The following is a 21716-nucleotide window of genomic DNA, read 5'->3' on the forward strand; positions in this document are numbered from 1 at the left end:
CCCCCTTTTTCATTGTTTTGCAATTCCCCTTTTTTCTTTCCTTTTTTTTTTTTTTTTTTTTTTTTTACATATTTCACAGGTATCAAAAAGTAATGTAAAACATGAGTTTACCGTATTTTCCGGACTATAAGCCGCTACTTTTTTCCCACGCTTTAAACCCTGCGGCTTAAACAACGAAGCGGCTAATTTATGGATTTTTCCTGGGTTTTTCCATGTTTCACAAGCTTCCTGCCAAAAAACTGAGCCCCAAAACATTAGACCAATGCAAATTGCTGAACGGGTTCAGTTGAACCAATGAAACTCTTTATATTAAATCAGATGCGCTCCCACTGAATCGGGCCGCACCACATCATAAATATAAATGAGGTTCCTCTGACGTTTGACCTGCCGATCACTTGGATTGGCAACAGGAAATGCGAATCATTCGTCACGCTGAAAACAGCCGGGCATGAAAAAACACACTTCACCTGTGTGCTGAGCTGCACGGCATCGGGAGAAAAGCTTCACCGATGGTGATTTTTAAACGCATGATGATGCCAAAAGAAAAACTCTCGAGAGAAAGTGTTGTGAAAGGAAGGAGGAAGACAGTGAACAATGACTGTAGTATTGTTCAAGAAAATCCACATTTTTAAACATACAACAGTAAAGCTATGACAGGCCAGAATTCTCTCTGTTCCAGACGCAAAAGAAGAATCTCATGCTTCTACAATGCAGGGTAAAAAATGTTTCTCGTAGTCGGAAGGAAACGGCTGCTCGTACCAGTCTTCTCCGTCTTCCTCATCACTGCTGTCAATCATTTGACTGTATTCTTTCTGATGACTTGGCATAAGATTGTTCTGCTCCACCCCATCATATCTTTGCAATTCCTTTTCTCTGCCCTGTCCTTGTTCTCTGTGCTCCTCCTCAGGTTCCTGCTCCTCCTCAGGTTCAGGATCAACTTTTGGTTTAAGAACTATCTCAACTTGAGAGATGGCTAACCCACACTCCATGGAGGCTGAACGTACAGGCAATGAGTGCCAGAACTGTAAAACACACACACACCCACACATTAGTTGGGACATACTGGAAACAACTGGAACACAAAGTTACCAAAATAATCTTTATCTATAGGCAGAGAAGAAAAAAGACTCCAATTAAATTATTTAAATCATTAAATGATTCCCTCGAGGTAAATTATAAAAGTGTAAACTCTTAAACGCATCGAGGGAACTATACTATACAGATTCATTTAATGATAGGACACACTAAATGTAATTACTGTAGTTATGTGGAAAAACATTGAATAAAATACATTTATTGAATACGTTTAGTATTAAACTAAAAGAATGTACAGATTTAGTGCAAAGTAACAATTAAGAGGGATATTTTAGATTAGACCTGCAATAACGTATTGTTATTGTTCTTCAGGGTGATTTTTTTTTTTTACTAATAACCTAGGAATCCAGATCATGTGTCAGGGCTATATGTTATGTATTAAAAAAACAAACAAAAAAAATTAAAATACAATGTGTACATTTATGACAGCAAAGAAACTTTGAGAAACTCATGCAGGAACATGTGTGGACCTCTTAAGATCCGATGAAGGGAAACATGTACAATGTACAGGTGTCCACACACTTTTGGCCATATTGCATATTTCATGCACCAGCTAATTCCCTAAGCTCTTTAGGAGTTGATCCAGATGAGTTAGAGTAGTCATACAAGGGGTATTTCCCATTTCAATACAGAACACACAGTACTACTAGAATAAATTTATACTCACTTTGACTTGATTGCTCATCTGTTTAAATGAACTGCTGTTGATGGGGTCCGGGATTTTGTAGAACCATTCGGTTACCTTGGTCCTTAAACACCTCCTTAAAAATGAGAAATGGGTATCTGTATATTTATCTGAATATTTATATCTGCATATATATTCCACACACACACACACACACCCACACACACACACACACACACACACACACACACACACACACACACACAAATAAGGACAAGAAATGTACATTTACAATATAATACAATATAACTAACATTATAAATGTATAATTAACAATATAATAACAACAATGAAAATAATACTAATATGAAAACAATATAAGAAAAATATTTCATACTAACCAGACTATACAAATTAAAGTGCTTATGACCGCAGTCATGACAACAAGCACAATAATTATGAGGAACATTAGGTTGGTGAAGTTAACTGAAGAGAAAACAGATGATAATTGCACGTTATTCCTTAAACAAGATTAGCAAAGTGAAAGATAAGATGGACTGATGCTTAGTTAGAAATTTACACACAACTGCAATTCTACCAATGACTTTAGCAAATGAAGTTCTTCATATCACGTGACAAGCTGACGGTTAAGCCGGAGTCCATAGAAATGAATGGGCAGAAGAAAATTTCAGTTTGTATCAAAACTTACTTAGTTACATACTACGTTCTGGTTAGCATCAATTACAAGTGTGACTGTCGAGAGAGAAAAGATACCAGAAGGTGTGGTGAAACAGGCAGTTGTCCTCTTTCCCTCTCCAGCACTAGTCTTAGTGCTGATCCACACTGCATACTGCTGACCAGGATTTAAATTAGAGATCTGGAAGCTGCGGTTATTGCTGCTCACGTTGTGCACTGTGTAAAAGACAAAAACTTTTAACTGAGTCAACTATAACTTGTACAACCCTACCAGACTTGAAAACATTAACGAGTTGTAAGAAGCAGATTAGCAATGTGTCACAATGTGAACTTGATTATTGGCTTCATGGATATTTCATAGACATCTTTACAGCAAGATAAGCAGTGTCTTTATGAGAAATCTCTAATAAGATGAGATGTTCATAACAAAAATGCTTTATTTTTATTTGTATAGTACCTTTACAAATAGACATTGTCACCATACCCCCCCCCCCCCCCCAATGTCCCTTCTCTGCACATGTCCAAACCATCTCAATCAGGCCTCTTTCACTTTGTCCACAAAACTTCCTACATGTGATGTCCCTCTAATAAATTTCTTTTTTAATCCTGTCTATCCTCGTCAAAATCTCAACATCTTCAGCTCTGCTACCTCCAGCTCCATCTCCTGTCTTTTACTCAATGCCACTGTCTCTAAACCATACAACATCGCAGGTCTCACCACAGTCCTATAAACCTTCCCTATTACTTTCGCAGATACTCTTTTATCATTATCAAGTCTGACATTATCAGAGATTTACTCCAGGTGCTTCTGTAAAATTCTCACTCCCATACTGCACCCCAAAGCTGTTCTATTAGATTTTGACCTGTGTCTGTGAATTAAAACCATATAGGGATGCACATGGTCAGCAACAATACTTAAATAAGCTTTGGGCTTCAAGCGATTGTTTATTAGTATTAACAGGCCCAAAGTGTGTCAATAAAACAACACACCTTATACCATCTCTGCCAGCCTGGACTGTGGATACAAGGCAGGGTGGTCCATGGATTCATGCTCAATTCAGTTTTTCCAAGTCTTCAGCTGTCCTGTTTTGGTGAGCCTGTGCCTTCTATGGCCTTAGATTCCTGTTCTCGGTTGACAAAAGCTGACATGGTCTTTGCCTGTTATAGCCCACAAGGCTCATTTTGGATGTTTTTTTTCCCTTACTGCATGATTCTGATAAAGTACTAAAAAAAACACTCTAAGCAGCATGTCTGCCAGAATCATCATATTTTTCCATTCTAATATTTAATATAAATATTAGCCAAAGCTGCTTGCCCATTTATGTTCTACATTTATGCCATTTATTAGATTATCCAGAAAGATTTATCTCAGTTATACAATTGAGATAAGAGCCTTGTCCAAGGGCCCAGCAGTGGCTTGATGGAGGTGCGAATTGAACTTATGACCTTCCGATCAGAAGTCCAACAAATTAAACAATGAACTACCACTTCCCTTCCAGTGCTGAAGGTTTTATGCATTGCACTGCTGCCACATGATTGGTTGATTAAAGTATTGCATGAATAAGTAGGTGTACCGGTGAAACTAAAAGTGCTTGGTGAGTGAATTAATCAATTGCAGCTGTGAAAGTCAGCAGGAAGTTGGCCTGATTGATATATGAGTGAAGAAAAAAAATATGTACATCAACAGTCTACTAAACCTGCTTGTCTAATAGGAAACCCACCTTGTTGTGGTCCGCTAGCTGTTGCACATCCTTGTACTTCATTATCATGTAATCCCACAAAGTACTGTATGATATGTCCATGGCTTTTATTAAGCGGAATAGGTGTCCATGTCAGGTTTACACTATATGGAGAGGTAGGTATTGCTTGGAAATCTGTGACTTCTGAAGGCACTGTAGAAAAAAAAAAGAATATAAGTTCATGTTCAGACTACTTTTAGAGTACAGAGTACTGCAGTGTTGCCTAATTATAATATCATGTGCTGAGACTGAATGGAGTTTAACTCATTCTCTCACTCATAGTATATTAATATGGTTGTATATTAGTAGACTTTAATTACGGATTTGAGCTTTTAAGTCAGTTTTGCTCAGAGTTAAACTGCATTCAGTCTCAGCACATGGTTTTATAATTTGGCAACACTGTAGTACTCTGTTCTCTACAAATCAGCAAAATTAGCATGCTTTTCTCTTGCAAAATGTAAGGAAGGTGGTGCAATAAATCAAATGATACCTCCTTCAACAGAGTAGGCAATGGCAGAATTGAGTAAACAACTGCGGTTGTTGACCACAGCAAACAGAGATACGTTGTAAGCAGTGTAGTTTGTCAATTGACCTGAAGATGGAGACAAAAGTAACATGTGAGGCTTTTTGCAGGTTAGTTTGCTGCAGTCATCATACTGACATATGAAAACACAAGATCTATGTGATGCCTTTCAAAGCCTTTCAGAGATTCTTCCTAACCAGTTTCAGACAGTAACAGAAATGCACTAGATTCCTCAGTCTACAGTGTCTCAGAGCAGCACACACAGAGGCAGTGTACTAACTGCCATGTTTTCGAGAGGTGGGAGAAACCCAGCAGGTGCACAGAGAGAACATGCAGACAGTAAGACAAGTTCAGAAGCGAAAGAGACACCCCAGGCGAGAACGCAACAGACTCCACTGCACTACTCATGGGAAAGCAGATTATTCTAATATGCATTATTTAGTAACTATAGAACTATCATGCAAGTGTACATTATGTAATGGGTTCTGGCTGTTTGAAGATGTGAAGAATGGAATAGAATGGAATGGATTAGCTTTTATTTGTCACATATACATTACAGCACAGTGGAATTATTTCTTCGCATATCCCAGCTTGCTTGTAAGTCAGCCATGATATGGCACCCCTGGAGCACAGAGAATTAAGGGCCTTGCTCAGGGGCCCAAGAGTGGCAGCTTGGCGATACCAGGGCTTGGACCCCTGATCTTCCGATCAGCAACCCAGCAGCTTAACCACTGAGCTACCACTCCTCATAAAATTGAAATGCGATTAAATTTAATAAGCATTTTCCTGGACACTGCTGAAGTTTTAGACATGTCAAGAAATTACATTTTAAAAGCTGTATTTTCCTGTCATTGGAAAAAGTAGAGGGTGTGGTGGTGCAACAATGATGTATTATGACACAATGCCTACACATGCAAATACCTACCTCGAAGTGTAACAAATGTCTGGTTTTTTTTAACCTTCATCCAGTCCACACATGGGGTGTTGGGTAGTCCTATTGTGTTATGCTGCACCACATATTCCTGTACACTAACAGAGAACTGAGGAAGCACTGTCCACGATATATTTAGCTCCTCACTCCTTCCTCTGACCTCCAATGCCACTGGTTGCAGCAGACCTACCAGAACAACAGACATGATATCAATATTTCTGGTGCATTTTTCGCTCCAGATTACAAAGAGCAATTATTGTTTTTCATGCACACAAACACATTTAAATCTGTATGATGTTATTTGTGCAAATGCTTTTCTCTGTGTAGAAGAAAACGTGTAAACAAGCCTGCTCTGACTGCTGATGACTACTCATGACTTATGCTACAAATTGGACAAGAACAAATGAAGTGTGTATGATGTCAGCATACACAGGAGAAAACCAATAGAAAAAATAGAACAGAGGTCGGATTATACAAAACCCTGTACTGCTGTGGTTTTGACACATTATTAGTAATCTGTTAGTAGTATTCAGTATTTGTGTTAGACACGTGTTCTCAGGTTCCCATGACCAAAAGCATCAGTTCACCAGCAGTTCAGAGCATCCCAGAGAAAAAACCCTGCATGAGAGAATTTGTTTGAGGAGAAATCCCACATTGCATCCTCAATAAGCAGCCACTAAACGTTTAATTTAAAATATTTAAATTAAAAATAGTTAAACTCAAAACTACTTTTTATGATTTTTTTTCATAAAGTACACCTTTATACATAAATACCCTGAATTATATAATAAACCAAACATCTTTATTAAAATCATCTGAATCATCTAAAAGAAAAAATATTAAGATTAATCGATTATTGAAATGATCTTTAGTTGCAGCCCTAGAAACTACTATATAAATGAAACTTGGATATATTTTAGAGTAGTTAATGTGTAGCTTTTATAGCAGTACAGATTTACAGTCCTCTAAAAAGAACTCAACATACAGCCATTATTGTCAAAATAATTGTTTTCATATTGGAAAACTGCCATTTGGCCCAGTTTCTGGAGGGAGGGCATCATGTTCTGCTTCAGAATGTCACAGTTCATGTTGGAACCATGTTACCCTCAATGAACTGCAGCTCCCTAAAACCAGCAACACTCATGCAGCACCAGATCATGATGCTACCACCACCATGCTTGACTGTAAGCCACAGTTTTCATGGTATTCATTACCAGGGCGTCACCACTCGTGCTGGACACCATCTGAGCCAAACAAGTTTATCTTAGTCTCATCAGACCACAACACATTGTTCCAGTAATTCATGCACAGGTTTTTTTTCTTCTTCAGTAAACTGCAAACTTGTGAGCCAGCATCAGAAGAGGCTTCCTTCTGGGTCGACGGCCATGCAAACCGACTTGTTGCAGCATGCAGCGTATGGTCTGAGCACTGTGAAAAGCCGACCTTACGCTTCTGCAACCTCTAAAGCAATGCTGGCAGTACTTATGCATCTGTTTTTTGAAGTCAGCTTTTGCACCTGACGCACAACACGAGGACTCGGCTTCTTTGATGGACCCTTGCGAGGCCTGTTCTGAGTGAAACCTGTCTTGGAAAACCTCTGTATGACCCCGGCCACTGTACTGTAACTCAGTTTCAGTACCGATATTCTTACAGCCCAGGCCCTCTTTGTGGACTGCAACAATTCTAATTCTCAAATCCTCAGAGTTTTCTTTCCCATGAGGTGCCATGTTGAATATCCAGTGGTAAGTATGAGAGAATTGTACTCAAATCACCAAATCTTAACTGCTCTATTACAAGATACACAAATGTCAAGCAGACAGAAACATGAACATGATGAATAGGACATGTGGCCTTGCATGATTACATGACGTACAGCTGTGATCACTTAGGGTGTACTCACTTTTGTTGCCAGGTGCTACAGAGGACAGTAAATCTGTACTGCTATACAAGCTGCACATTGATTACTCTAAAATATATGCAAGAATTTCTATATTATTGTCCCTTGAGAAAGAGAGAGAAAGAGAGAGAGAGAGAGAGAGAGAGAGAGAATGAGAAAGAGAGAGAGAGAGAGAGAGAGAGAGAGAGAGAGAGAGAGAGAGAGAGAGAGAGAGAGATTTTTCTTTGGGTTGCCTAAGCACACTGAACGATTATTCTCACCATTCCCTTGTTCTCAGTGACTTACCAGTTCTTGGTAATGCAACAAGTGCTGGATTTGATTTTCCCCCTGTTGTGTTAGCGGTCACTTCAATAACATTCACTTCTTTAACTGGAATGCTGAGGTGGAAGTAATGAAAACAGCTTCGCTCTTGCTCCTGAGGACATCTCAGATAGTTCTGCTGAGCATGTGAAACCCTGTATGACTGCTCCTTTTCAACATTGTCCAGTCCACAGTGCACACATGTCTCTGCAGACCTGTAAAATGATCCGTTTAAATTCAACACTGAGCCGTTAGCCAGTTTCATAGTCACCACATAGTTGTTGATTTTGCCTCTTGCCTGCTGCATGGGCATCTCCTAGACAAAAAGACGTATAAAAGACAAAAGGATAAATAATATATATATATATAAAAAAAAAAGAAAAAAAAAAAGGATATTATGATGAGTTACCAAAGCAGTGAAATTTCTAAAGCCATGTTATTTTAGTGTATTGATGTGTTTGAATATTAATAAGTTCATGCTCAATATTCAAGTATACCTTCCAGCGAACAGTGCAGCCAGTTTCATCTGAAGTAGAATCACAGTCACTCCATACATCGAGCGTTCCAATGGGAGCTAGAGAAGTGGTTACAAAAGAAAACTCACAGGCATGTTTAAATATATCACTTTAAAAAATATTGTTATCTGAATGGCAACATACTCTTAAGCAAATCTTCTGTGCATATTAAAAATGTCCCCCTGTCACCCCACCCCCAAAGCCTCTGCCTATTTGCAAGAGATTACCAAAAAACATGAAGTATCAAGTTGCAGTCTATTTGTATTTTCAAAATATTGTATTGTCAAAATAAACGAATTCATAACGCAAATTTATTTTGAACAGCACTGATGTTATTAACGCACAATTAATGCAGCGCACATTTCTGTTTGACAATTCTTTATTAAAAATGTAAATAAATATAAGAGGCAAAATTATAACCTTTAAAGCAACAGATATTTATTAATGACTTACTTTCTTTATCAGCTATAAACAATAACAAAATAAAGACAAATTATTTTTACTAAACATCACTAAACATTTGTTTAACCGATGCAAAATCAAGCAAAATACGCCATGATGAACACATCTGGCAATTAAAACCGTCCGTGTGGAAACGGTTCTATTTGGTGTCCTTGATGATTTACCTACTTGAAAGCACTATAATTACTTAAAAACCTGTAATAGAATAGTTTGTCTTTATGCTCTATGTTGATGATGGTTTCACTTATAGTAAACATACATTTGCATTAAGCATCCATATTACCATACAATACCATGTTGATTAGGGTAATAAAAACTTCAAAAAAGTATTAATTTATTATTTTATTAGAACAGATAAAAATGTGTGATTAAGTTGCGATTAATTGTGAGTTAACACACAACAATCGCGTGATTAATCGTGATGAAGTATTTTAATTGATTATCATATATCAAGATATACTATAATAACCATGATTTAGCTCATCATTAACATTAGCTAACAAGATTTATTGTCTGCTGCTTTTGTAACAAGAACTTTTGTGTTTCCGAATCGTGATTTGTGCCTTTATCATTTGTGATCAGCATCGACGGAAATGCCGTCACTTAATTTTTTTTATCTTCTTGTTCCAACTCAAAGAAACGATTAAAGAAAAAACATTTCAGACTTTTATGCTTGCTTTGAATTTGACACTACTTGCATCAAATTTCAAAAGCAGTTGTCTTGTGCTAGTTATAATTCCATATAAATCATACAAACAATGGATCACTTGCTATTGAGCTATCATGCTAATCTTAAATATCTGAAAAGCAGTTCATGCACATTAACACGAGTAACAATTTTTATGACAAACAGGAACTCCATTTAGCAGGAAATCGAGTGTGAATCTGGCATGTACAATATGGCATCATGGATTAATAATGGAATTTGAGGAATTGTATTTTGTTTATAGCTGGGTTGATCTGATGTAGCTTATTATCTGTGCACTGGTCCCATTCTATTTAGCTATATGAGATTAATAAATTATTCTGTGGTCTTTTATTATTATTACTTGTCACACTGTACAAGAGAAGAAATGTGCAAAATATAACATTATATGAAATAAATGTATTCTTTAGTCAGATTAAACAATGACAATAGCTACTGTTTTGCACTAATACTAGTAAATAAACGTTATGATGTACAATAGTGTCAAAATCGAGCTGAAAATGTACAGCGTAAAGCCGGCATTATTCTACCAATAAACTTAAGATACACTCTTAATAAAAGTAATAAAATCCTAATAAAAAGTAACTGTTGACTGAAGTCCATCATACTTCATCCTCTTCAATCTAAAAAATAAAAATAAAAATAGCAAAAAATAGTACTGAAGAGCCCTTTTTCCACCTTAGTTTTAGTTCGTTTTTAATTAACTGACCTGCAGCAGGAGTTTCCACAGTGTACTCTGAGCTCCAGTCGCTCATCACTGATTTCTCATCAGAAACGCGCTGACAGCGAACGCGAAACTTGTATGTTGTGAATGGCACAGCATCTTCTAAAATGAAGCTCACCTCATAAGTGTCTTCAGCCTACACACACACACACACACACACACACACACACACACACACACACACACACACACACACACACATATACAATACATTTAGAAAAGACCTATTAAAGTCAAAATGTTCTGATTAAACTTTAAAGGTATTTTTTTATGTGGATGTTTCATGTGCCACATCAATTAAAAACAGGTTCTTCCTCTAACTTTCTGGCCACCTTCCTCTACACCCAATGTCTCACCTCTGTCCAGTCCTTGTCACACAGTTTCTTGTATTGGACTTTACACTGGCATTGGTCAAATTGTTCTGTGTCGTCAGACACATCCCATGTAATCTCTAAAGGTTCAGAACTGTGCTTGCTGATGGAGGGAGTGGCTGGCTGGACTGAAAAAGACAGAAAGTGAAAGGTCAAAGACATTTAATCCAAGCAAATTTCTGCTAAATGTCTCAGAAGTGAAAGTAGAGTGAACTCACTGAAACTCTTTGTGTTGGTAATGAGCATTTCTGAATTCACGGTGCCAAATCTGTTTGCTGCAGTAACCCACACTTTAATGATTTCATGAGTTTCATATAAATCCCGCTCAATAATGCCCCTTTCATTCTCCCCAAAGTCTTTAGAGTGAATTTGCCTGCAGTAAAAATATACATTGTTATGACACACACACACACACACACACACACACACACACACACACACACACACACACACACACACACACACACACACACACCATGCAATTTAATTCTTCTTATGATCTCAAAAATTTTACTTATCTCAAATTTTAAACATTATCTGTTCATTTTAATGTAATATCTGACTTTTTAGACTTATCTCACAATTCATACATGGTTTTAGTCTCAAAACACCTGCTGATTTTTTCAAATTGTCATCTTATTAACGCTCTGAATTCTAAGGTTGGACTTATTAGATCAAATATTTAACTTATTATCTCCAAATCTTCCTTATGATGAGAGCTCCTAATAATGTGCCAACTTACAAATCCACATAATTTAGAAATTTTGAACATTATAAATGATTACATTTTAGAAAAAGTCTTAAACTCAAGATACATTAGTTATTTTGTTAGAACAGAAAATGTTCAATATAGTTCAACATTAAATAATAAAGGTTTTGAGATAAAGAGTTAAAGTTTTAAAAGAGTTTTGGGAGTTTTAAGAGATTAAAGTAAAAAGTAAAAAGTTTAATAAATCAGAATTATTAGGTATAGAAGTTATATATTGTTTAGATGTGAAGGTGAAAATGTGAAGATAAATAAGTTTCATCTTTGAATTACAATCAATATTTTTAGATCATTTGCCAAAAATAATTATTTGTTTAGTTGTTTGTTTGTATAATAGTTCAGTTCTTTGTTTTTTTTTTACATTGAATCGTCACTGTTTTATTAATATCAGAATTTTCACCTGTTGAAGGTATATAATAAATATTTATATTCTGTTATTTGAGCATTACAAATTAACACAACGGAACAAAATAACTAGATAATCTGATAGTTACCCATCTTTAACCTCCATTTTCCAGTGTAGGGTAAAATTTGTTGGGATCAAGGGGTTAAATAAGCCTCTCCAGTGGCAATGCATATTATTTCCTTCATCATAAAATGGAATTAAGCAGTAGGGAGGTGGATCTATAAAAAAAAATTTAATGGACAAAAAAATGTTTAGAATACTGCAAGAACAAAAGATGGCTTTCAAAAATAGTTTAGGAAAAAATGACAGCAAGAAAGTAGCAAAGTCCTAACCACATCAAAGTGAACCTTGAACAATGCAATCAGACAGGAAGTGATGTTAAAAGTGGTAAATACATTTACATTTACATTTACAGCATTCATCAGACGCCCTTATCCAGAGCGACGTACAAAAGTGCTTTAAATCTATAAACCCATCACTAATGCATGTTCTCAGAACATATGAACAAATCTATTACAATTCTGAACCATTTCTAAGGTTATTTCTTAAGTACATCTACAGTGTCAATATTTTCAGAATATGTATTCTGCTGACACGTTTCATAATTCTATTTTCTTTCTCTCTTTCTCTCTCTTCAGAGGCCATTTGTTCTAACCGCTACATCCTCTATGTCCCAAGCCTAAACCTTTCCTTCTTTTTTAACAATCATTTTTATCTCACAACTATACTTTGGCTAACACCGATAAGCAAATATGCAAAAAGATAAGTTAAAGTAAAAAAATATATATATATATATATATATATATATATATTATAGGCACATTTTGGATAGAAACAACACTAAACCCCAAAAGCAGGAATGCTGTATCGGCTGCTGAAGAACATTTGTAATTGTGCAAGTACATCTGATAAATTACCAAAAAAAATAAATAAACAATACTGCTGCTACAGGTGCTAAAATAAAACCCCAAACTAACAAGTTCATAGTAAGTAGCAACTACTTTTACCAAAGCACCATTAAATTCTTAATTCTTAATTTTGATTGGTCAGAAGGTTTAGAATTTACTAAACCCATTCTAATACATTCAAGTTTGTATAATAATGATTCAAGCTTAGGGTTCTGTGTGCCAGACGCTCACATGATTTTAGTTAACCACTAAACTTAACAAAGATAATAATATAATATATCTGCAAGCAGCGAATAGCGGGGTTTAAGCAACTGAAGGTCTAAAGTAAAAACTTAAGGTCATAGGAAAAAAGAGATAAGAGTTTCATTGTAATACGCCTCTAGTAATGTTGTCTAACAGGCGCTCACATGTAATTGGCAGATAGCGGCCTTGTTTTTTAAGATATGCAAATATCCTCAAAAAAAACCTTAGAGCACATTGGACACTGCGTACCTAGTATCAAGTCGATCGGGTGAACGGTTATGTAGTTATAGCTAGTTATAACATTCATAAGTTATTGCCATTTTTGTCAAAGTGACTCGCCTACTTTAAACATTTTGGCGACCCTTTGAACAGTAAATAGAAAGTGCAATGTTTTTGTTGATAATTGTTGATTGAGAGTAGTGGTCCTTGTAGCACAGTTGCTTAGCATAATTTCTTTAGCATATAAAAACTAAGTGTATATGTGTAATATACAACTATTTATAGACATGAAAAACACAATAACGCCCCCTGAAGGGGGATTTAACTCAAAATTCAGACTTTTAGGGCCATGGGTCGAACATGCCCACCGAGATATGTTTTCATTAGCCTCCATTAACTTTGTCTAACAGGTGCTTAAATGACATTGGCAGATAGCGAGCATGTTTTTTGAGGTACAAAAATGTCCTTATAAACACTTTTGCCACATTGGACAGAGACACGACATGCCAAGTTTTAGGTCAATGGCCTACTTTAAACATTTAGTTGAGCCTATGCAACGGCGAGTTGAAAGTTCAACGTTTTTTTGGTAATTAATAAGAATCCCTGTCTACTGAACAATGCTACACTAATTTCGTTCCGCGAAAAACCTAAGACAAGTTTGCAAAAGTATGTTTTAACTCAATTTAACAAACTTTGTAGAGCAAATACATCAAATTGGCATTCTCTTGACCAAAGGATTCCAGGCATCTGAAAGTTTTGAGTCTACAATAAACCTTGTACGAGCTATGGCCAGAAATGTGTAAAATTACGTTTTTTGGACTGTAGCGCCCCCTTTGGCCAGCTGGGTTGATATTTTGTTAACCTCTCCCCAAATTGAGCTCTACCATCTGGCCAAGTTTTAACCTCTTAGCCTTCAGCACCGCGCCAGCTCGTCCGATAGCTCATTGTTCTCAGGTGTTAATGCTTGGCAATAGATAAAAAAAATAAAAAGGAGAAGAGTAACCATGACTAACTACACATAATTCTAAAGCCTCATGCAGCGATTCCACTGTATTTCAAAGGAAAACGTATAACGAATGTATTTGCTGAATGTGTGTAAGCAGTACACAACAACATGCATGAAAAAATGCAATATTTACATTATTATTGTAATAACGAGTCATAAACACATCCACTGCTGCTAATCCCGGTTTATTAGGAAAGATAAGGGTCCAGGGAACAACATGCTGTAAAGCATTTCTCCTCCAACCAAACAATAGTGTTGTAATTTAGATGTTTATTCTTTTGTTTACGTCACAGAACTTCGGCTGGTGTTTGTGTTTATATGTATCGGAATAACTTTCGCATAAAAAACGACATCTTGCTGGTTAACAAATATGGCTGGTAGAATATAGTGTTACAAAACTTAAGCTTGAGACCACAAAATAAAAAATAATAAAATAATAAGTAAAAGAGGCAGAATCTTGGTTTGAGTCTCTACTCTATGCAGGTGCCATGACACCTATCATTTCAAACCTTTTATTTCCAGTCAGTAGCATTATGGTAACAAAATGATTGATGGACAATGTAGCCAATAAGTGCAGGATTTTAATGATATATGGGAGGATTTTATTCCCCACGTGTGAGAGTCTTAGTTTTATTACTCTTTACAAACTCTTAATGGTCGAAGCAGCACGTGGTGTGACGAACCAGCAAGTGATACAGCGCTCAGTTCTGCTCAAACAGCTGTTTATAGCTCGTGCTAACTGGACTTTGTTTACCAAAAAAAAAAAAAAAAGATAGCAAGGAAAAAAATTGACAATCAAAAAAGTTGTTTTATTGGAGATTTACAAAAAAGTAGCGATGTGGAAAATATTTTTGGGGGCGCAGTAACAACAGAGACTTGGAGATGCTATTTTAAATCTTTAAGTTACAATATATCTCCCTTTATAGTTTTATACGATTTAATTGGTTTTATTGCCCGTCTGTTTTTTTATATGAGAAATGCTTGAAAAGTATGTGTGTGTGTGTGTATTGTTGAGATTGGAATTGCCGCACATCAAAATGAATGGTCATGGCTGTAAAACAATAGCTTGTCTGGCTACCTGGTCATCAATATGAATGCCAAGTCAATATCAATAGTCAAACATGTATAACAAAACCCTCACAGATAAATGTTTGTAGGAATCTCATTTATTATAAAAATCTTCATAAAATTTTAAACATAAACTCATGAGACATGTGGCTTTCAACCCAATACTTTTCTGGATTGCTCCAGGACTGATTTCATGTATTTAATTATGAAATAAAAATAATGTTTAATGCAGTAAATGTATATCCATGGCACTTTATTATCTATAACAGTGGTCCCCAACCCCCGGGTCAATTGGTACCGGGCTGCACAGAAAGAATACATAACTTATGATAAAGTCTGTTACACTTACTTTATTATCGTTTTATTTATTATCTGATTCCAAACAATGTTTTATTTTGGAAAATGACCGGATTCTCTCCACCAAATCTGTCAATGACTCACTCTTGATGCATGTCATGATGCCTCAGTCACATGTCTTACCTCCATTCCTACCTTCTTAAAGGGGCTGCTCCAGTTAGTAACATAATACATTACTGCTAAATTCAAACCCTCAAGCTAGCAAAATAAACAAACAACACCACAGTGGATTCACAAAGCTTCTGTAAGGACAAATGATTTTAACTGTTCTACTAGCCACTTGCTACACAACCATTCCAAGGTGGAAATAAAATCCCATTGTTGAATTTTTTCCCACAATACCTCATCCTAAACTAGAGTACAGCACATCATAAAGAGTTTATACTTTACACATTACATATAGCTGACTGCTTCTTTCCACTGTATTGTGAAATCTGTCTTTTTAAAGGTTTCATTCTTAGTTTTTTATTACAGATAGCCTTTTTTTGACAAAAGAAGGCTATGGTATACCAGGAAACAATGCAGTAAAACGATTTAAAGAGCGCATTCACACGTTAATTTCCCCAATATACAGAGACTTTTAATACACTGTTTACTAAGATCTATTACATCTTTTTAAAACACTGTCAATACTCACAGCCTTTCTTTAGATTAAAGGGCAAAGGTGTGTGTCCTGGACAGAGAAGTGTGCAGTTAGTGGTCTGCATTTCATGCTCATCCAGAAGTGCTCTGAAGCTCACATTCGTGTGGCTGCACCCTGTCTGTGAGACGTGCGCTGCTGGTTTGAGGGGACGCACGTGCATGTGACACAAGTCGCACTTCAGCATGGAACCCTGAGGATCGGCTTGGCACTCAATAGACACATTGTGGCTGGCAGATGAAACCGTATGCCACCAGCACATCACGGGCGATCCGAACGAGGCTGGAAAACAGCGAGAGGCACAAGGTATAAAGCATGAAAAGCAAGTGGGAGAGAACAGAAATGACTGCTGCTTCAAGAACTTGTATGTAAGTAAAAACCACGCACACTCGTGCTCTCACACACACACACACACACACAAATTGCCTGCTTGTTTTTGTTAGTTTGGAGTCAAGATGTTAAATTATACACACATATACACACTCTGTCTATAATAAATACTTTCTGAACCCAATCCTAACTATCTAAACAACGACAAAGAAATGACTTTGTTTTTAATTTAGAAAAAAAAATGGTTTTCTGTTTTTAAAAAGGCATACAAGCATCAACACGGCAGTCTTGCACTCCTGACAAGGTCATATATATTTACGTTTGTTTTTATTATTTTTTTATACATATTTAGGCATTTACAAAAAAGGAACTACCAAACAAGCAAAGACGTCCCCACACGTGCTTAATGTGTGAGCAATTTCGCTTTATTCCCACACTATCATAATAATAAAAATACAAAATTAACACTAACAATTACTTATAGAAGTAATTACTGCATTTTGGTGGGTTTTTTTTTTTTTTTTTTTCAAAAATAGGAAAAATAATCTATAAAATAAATAAATCAGGCTTATTGGGTGAAACACAGATATGATCAACTCAAAGCACCTGAATGTTTAAGGTGTAATAGAAAACTAACAACTAATTAATAACCATATAGTCGTGGTGTTAAATGACTATAATTCACCACATAGACAGACATGTCTATAGAGTTTAGTAATAAATAAAAAAAAATACAAAAATTGAGAAAGATTGAAACATTAGATACATTTTGGCTAACGCTGTAAAACTTTCGAGCATAACGCAATCTTGGAAACACCCAGCTTTCTCTAGTGACAACTGCAGCTACTCAAAGCGGCTTGAACCATTTTAGCATTTAAAAAAATAATAATAAGTTTATAAAAACAGGGGGTCTTTCACTTACCATGAGGAAAGAGCCAGGCGAGGTGTAGTGTAACGAAAGGCAACATAAGGGCTCGGTTTTGCCTTACAGCCATCATTCCTCAGAGAATGATACACTGAGCAGGAGCATATTACTGACAGAGCCTGAGATACTCCTGAGAGCTCAAACCTTCACTGCTCCAGCAAAGTAACTTACACAACCAACATGCTCAACTGTTAGAAGATTACACTACACGCTACCTATTGGACCATAAAAGAGTAGAGAAACAAAGTTTCCTGGTTTCTGATAGATTAACTGAAATACCATGAGTTTACCAACTACAGCTCACACTTACTCCTCCTCTCGCTTATTCCTATTCGCCTGTACCATGTGAACACATATCCGGGGTATTTCAGCTCTCATTATTTTATTTATACGCAATATCGCAATATCGACTACTTATTTAATTGGTCATTTTCAGATTATCGTGTACAGCTCGGTTTTACCTCATAACGTTCATAAAGGAATTAAGTTAAACGCGACAAGTAAAGTACTTTAGTTTAGTTTTAGGGAAAACCCCCCTATTTGGACCAAACCAAGTGCTCTTCCACGAAGACCCGCTTGCTTTTCTGTCAGTGCGCGCGGTCTGCTTCTACCGGAATTGACGTTCGCGCGTGTCAATCTCTCGCAGTAATCGTTCATCCTGGACAGGATAAAGCAAATGGCAACTGATACTTTTGAATGTTTGTGTCTGTTTAGCCCTAAAACGAGGATAAGAAAATGCTTGCAAAGCAAAAATTCAACATGGGTTTTTGTCCTTTTTATTTCATAAAAAGAATCAATTACAAGTGAACATGAATTGTAACGTGGGTGGATAAAGCATACATTTACTGTTGACTAATGCAGATTAACATTTTATTAACATAAAATGTTCATCTATGGGATAACTGGCAATCAAATTCCAAGACAGGGAACGCTCATGAAAGCATGCACACACACACACACACACACACCCACACACACACACACACCCACACACACACAGAGGAGTTAGCTGTATGTAACTGGTCTTAACACAGGGAGCTGATCTCGCTCTTGCTGCATCCCCATTTGCAGCAGGCGTTGGACAGTCCTACTACCACATCCCGGCCTTTCCTGCTAGACGTACGCAAGGCTTCCAGAACTTCATCTGAGATGATGGAGCGGGCAGGCCGACTGAACTCAGAGGCTCTCTGCACTCCTCGCATTATTTCAAAAGAGACAGGCTCAGAGTCATGCTGGAGTGAGAACCTTGGCAGAGAGGGCAGCACCAAACCATCTGCAGAATCTCGAATGTCTGAGCCAAAAGGGTCTACATTCAGGTCATCTGTAGAAAAAGCATGGGTTAGGTTTAGCAAAGATTTTACTTGTGAATCATCTGTTCATATGTAGAACTTTATCCCTTTAACTGGCTTGACTCGTTTATATTCTTATACTTATGTGTGTGTGTGTGTGTGTGTGTGTGTGTGTGTGTGTGTGTGTGTGTGTGTGTGTGTGTGTGTGTGTGTGTGTGTGTGAGTAAATTGTTCTTCATATTAATCTAATTGACATTCAACAAGTCACGTCAAGTTTATTTCTATAGTGCTTTTCACAACGTACGCTTTTCAAGTGTTGAACAAGGGTAAGGATACACTCACATCCTGTCAAGCACATTTCACCAGTTAAGGCTGTTTGAGTAATGACATTGAAAAAACTTGACTGGACTGTGGCCTGTTTAAATAACGTGATTAATAGGGATGTTAAATGCATGCAGATTCTAAATTTAAAGCACTTATACCCAGTCATTTAAAATAAAAGAGGATGTGAGCACAATGTCACATAAAAATGGAACTGGGAAAGAGAAGACATTCATTTGTGAATAATTCTAGCCAGTCAATTTACTTACAGATGAGAAATGTATTTACTTACTGCCCAGTAGTATTGTACATATAGGTGTATCGTAACATTTTGGGCTATTATCTTACCTGAGCCTGTGATTGAGCGTCTCCATCGAGAGCCTCCACAGGTGAAGATGACAGCGCGGATAAATTCACGACCACACAGTTTCACCCCATATGATGGTCCATCATATGCCCTCACTTCAGCCAGCAGCAGACATACAGCCAGCACCGCAGATTTCCACATCATGGAATAATTGAAGACAAACTAATTGATGTGAGAACTGAAGAAGTTTTGCAATGAGTCTCTCGTCTTCTGATGTTGCCTGTTGTAGCTTTGCTTTGGTCAAAGAGATAATTGATTGTCCCGAATCCCAAATCTCCTTTATAAAGGAGTGTGGCAGATACACAAGCATACACACACCCACACAATGTTCGTCACACAGACCCACCTGGCTGAAAAGTCACAGATAACCTAGTGATACAAAACCAGACATTTCCATAGACAAAGGACTGACCTGAAAATGCATGATTTAATAGCACCTATAAAATAACAGAACGTGTTGCACTAGGACAAAAATGGACTTGACATTTGTTTTTCTATTTGTTTAACACTGTGGCCTTTTACTTCACTCACGCAAATTTACTATTTAATGTCAGTGTCATAAATTAATAGTTGGTTCATGAGTTACAATATGATGAACTATGCATGGTTTAAAATGGTTTAAAATAAAGTTTAAAACATTTCACATTTGAAAGGCAAACGTGTTTTATCTGACAAACACCAAACACAGTATTTTATTCATTTAAGTTAAGTAATTAGTAATGACTAATCTGCAAAAAAATTAAATAAAAAATCAATAAAATGCAATTTCCAGTTACTGTGATCAGGCTGAAAAAGTTTTAAAATATGAATAAGCTGGTATTTTGCAAGATTGTAAAGATAATGTATAGAATGTATAGTTTTATTTATGTCTGTATTTTTGAGAGTCACTAACAGCTGGAATTAAATTCCTTGTGTGTGTCAACACACTTAACCAATAAACCTGATCCTGATTCTGATGAATTGATATATTATGGTCAAATTATTTATGTGCAAATCCCAACAGCATAAACCCAACAGCAAATTGTTGCAGAGTTGCTTAGATTTCCTCTGAAAAAAATGTCTTCCTTTTAGCTGGGTGTGTTTCTTCATTTACAAATTTATATTAATGTTGTGAAATGTTTATGCCATTTAAAATAGTCATCATATGAATGTCCTTGATAAACATAAGCACCAGGAAAACAATTGACTCATACTAACTTTCTTTTCGGCTTCTCCCGTTAGGGGTCGCCACAGCGGATCCTCCGCACGTTTGATTTGGCACATGTTTTACGCTGGATGCCCTTCCTAACGCAACCCTCCCCAATTTATCCGGGCTTGGGACCGGCACTAAGAGTGGCTGGGGATGGTTCCCTGACCGGGAATCGAACCCGGGTCGCAGGTGGGAGCGCTGCATCTTAACCACTAGACCACCAGGGGACCACAGGAAAACAATTGACTCATATTTCCTTTAATTGTCTTATATCCTTTGGATCCCACTCAGCATGATGTGTCCTCTATTGTTTAATAAGGAACCATTTGGGTCTTTGTTGATATGTCTCAGATTTTTGTAGTTTTGTAGTAGTGGTTTTCATTTGTTGTGTATTTTTTGTATATTTTTATGTTGTGTTTTTAGTTTGTCAGTGTTTCCACTGTATTTGAGAGTCGACTAAATAATAAATACAAACCCAATTACAAAAAAAATTGTGAAAATGTAAATAATACAAAATGCGATGAATTGCAAACCCCATGAATCATATTTTATTCAGAACAGAATATGGAAAATATATCAAATGTGTAAACAGAGGAAATAGGTCATTATAACGGCCGCAACACCTCTTAAAACACTTGGGACAGGTGTAGCATTGCCTCTCCTTTTAACAACAGTTTGTATACATCTGGGGAATGAGGAGAACAGTTGCTGGAGTTTAGGGAGAGGATTGTTGTTCCATTTGTGTCTAATACAGGGCTCTAGTTGCTTCAACAGTCTTGGGTCTTCTTTTTTGCATTTTTTGTTTCCTGATGCACCATATGTTTTTGATCTGTGAAATGTTTGAACTACAGGTAGGCAAGTTCAACACCCACTCTCATCTACTACGAAGCCCTGGTACTGTAATAGTTTTCTGGAGTTGCTTTTGAGCCCATTAAAGAATTATGCCTGTTTTTAATACAGTGACACCTGAGGGCTTGACGATATTATGAACTGCAGACAGTGATGGAGTAAATACACAAACCATGTACTTGAGTAAAAGTAGATACATTGATTGATATCTATTAAAAAGATCATGAGCCCAAAACCTTTTTCAACTAT

The 21716-nt window shown here is 36.7% G+C and overlaps 2 protein-coding genes and 1 long non-coding RNA gene across 4 annotated transcripts; 1 reads left to right on the forward strand and 2 right to left on the reverse strand.

The window, feature by feature from the left end:
• Nucleotides 1–605: 605 nt before the first annotated feature.
• il12rb2l (interleukin 12 receptor, beta 2a, like) lies at nucleotides 606–17767 on the reverse strand. 2 transcript variants are annotated; one of them, XM_083566714.1, is made up of 15 exons: nucleotides 17450–17767; nucleotides 16195–16479; nucleotides 11845–11974; nucleotides 10803–10957; nucleotides 10570–10712; nucleotides 10199–10349; nucleotides 8304–8380; nucleotides 7792–8122; nucleotides 5604–5795; nucleotides 4646–4747; nucleotides 4138–4308; nucleotides 2495–2632; nucleotides 2122–2206; nucleotides 1763–1853; nucleotides 606–1022 (listed from the first exon to the last, which is right to left on the reverse strand). In XM_083566714.1, the coding sequence occupies exons 1-15, from the start codon at nucleotides 17523–17525 to the stop codon at nucleotides 696–698; spliced, it is 2454 nt and encodes an 817-aa protein (XP_083422840.1). In that variant the 5' UTR covers nucleotides 17526–17767; the 3' UTR covers nucleotides 606–695. The 2 variants fall into 2 exon arrangements, with proteins under 2 accessions (XP_083422840.1, XP_083422839.1); XM_083566713.1 differs by having other exon boundaries at nucleotides 1763–1856.
• Nucleotides 16432–18597, forward strand: LOC310740203. Its single transcript, XR_014537595.1, has 3 exons — nucleotides 16432–16565; nucleotides 16791–16831; nucleotides 18524–18597. It is a non-coding gene; the product is annotated as an uncharacterized lncRNA (long non-coding RNA).
• Nucleotides 18223–20540, reverse strand: rln3a (relaxin 3a). The gene is made up of 2 exons (XM_083566715.1): nucleotides 19411–20540; nucleotides 18223–18773 (listed from the first exon to the last, which is right to left on the reverse strand). Exons 1-2 carry the CDS (start codon nucleotides 19571–19573, stop codon nucleotides 18478–18480), a joined length of 459 nt encoding a protein of 152 aa, XP_083422841.1. The 5' UTR covers nucleotides 19574–20540; the 3' UTR covers nucleotides 18223–18477.
• Nucleotides 20541–21716: the final 1176 nt, after the last annotated feature.

Source organism: Silurus aristotelis, assembly GCF_946808225.1.
Source record: "Silurus aristotelis genome assembly, chromosome: 17".
NCBI lineage: Eukaryota > Metazoa > Chordata > Actinopteri > Siluriformes > Siluridae > Silurus > Silurus aristotelis.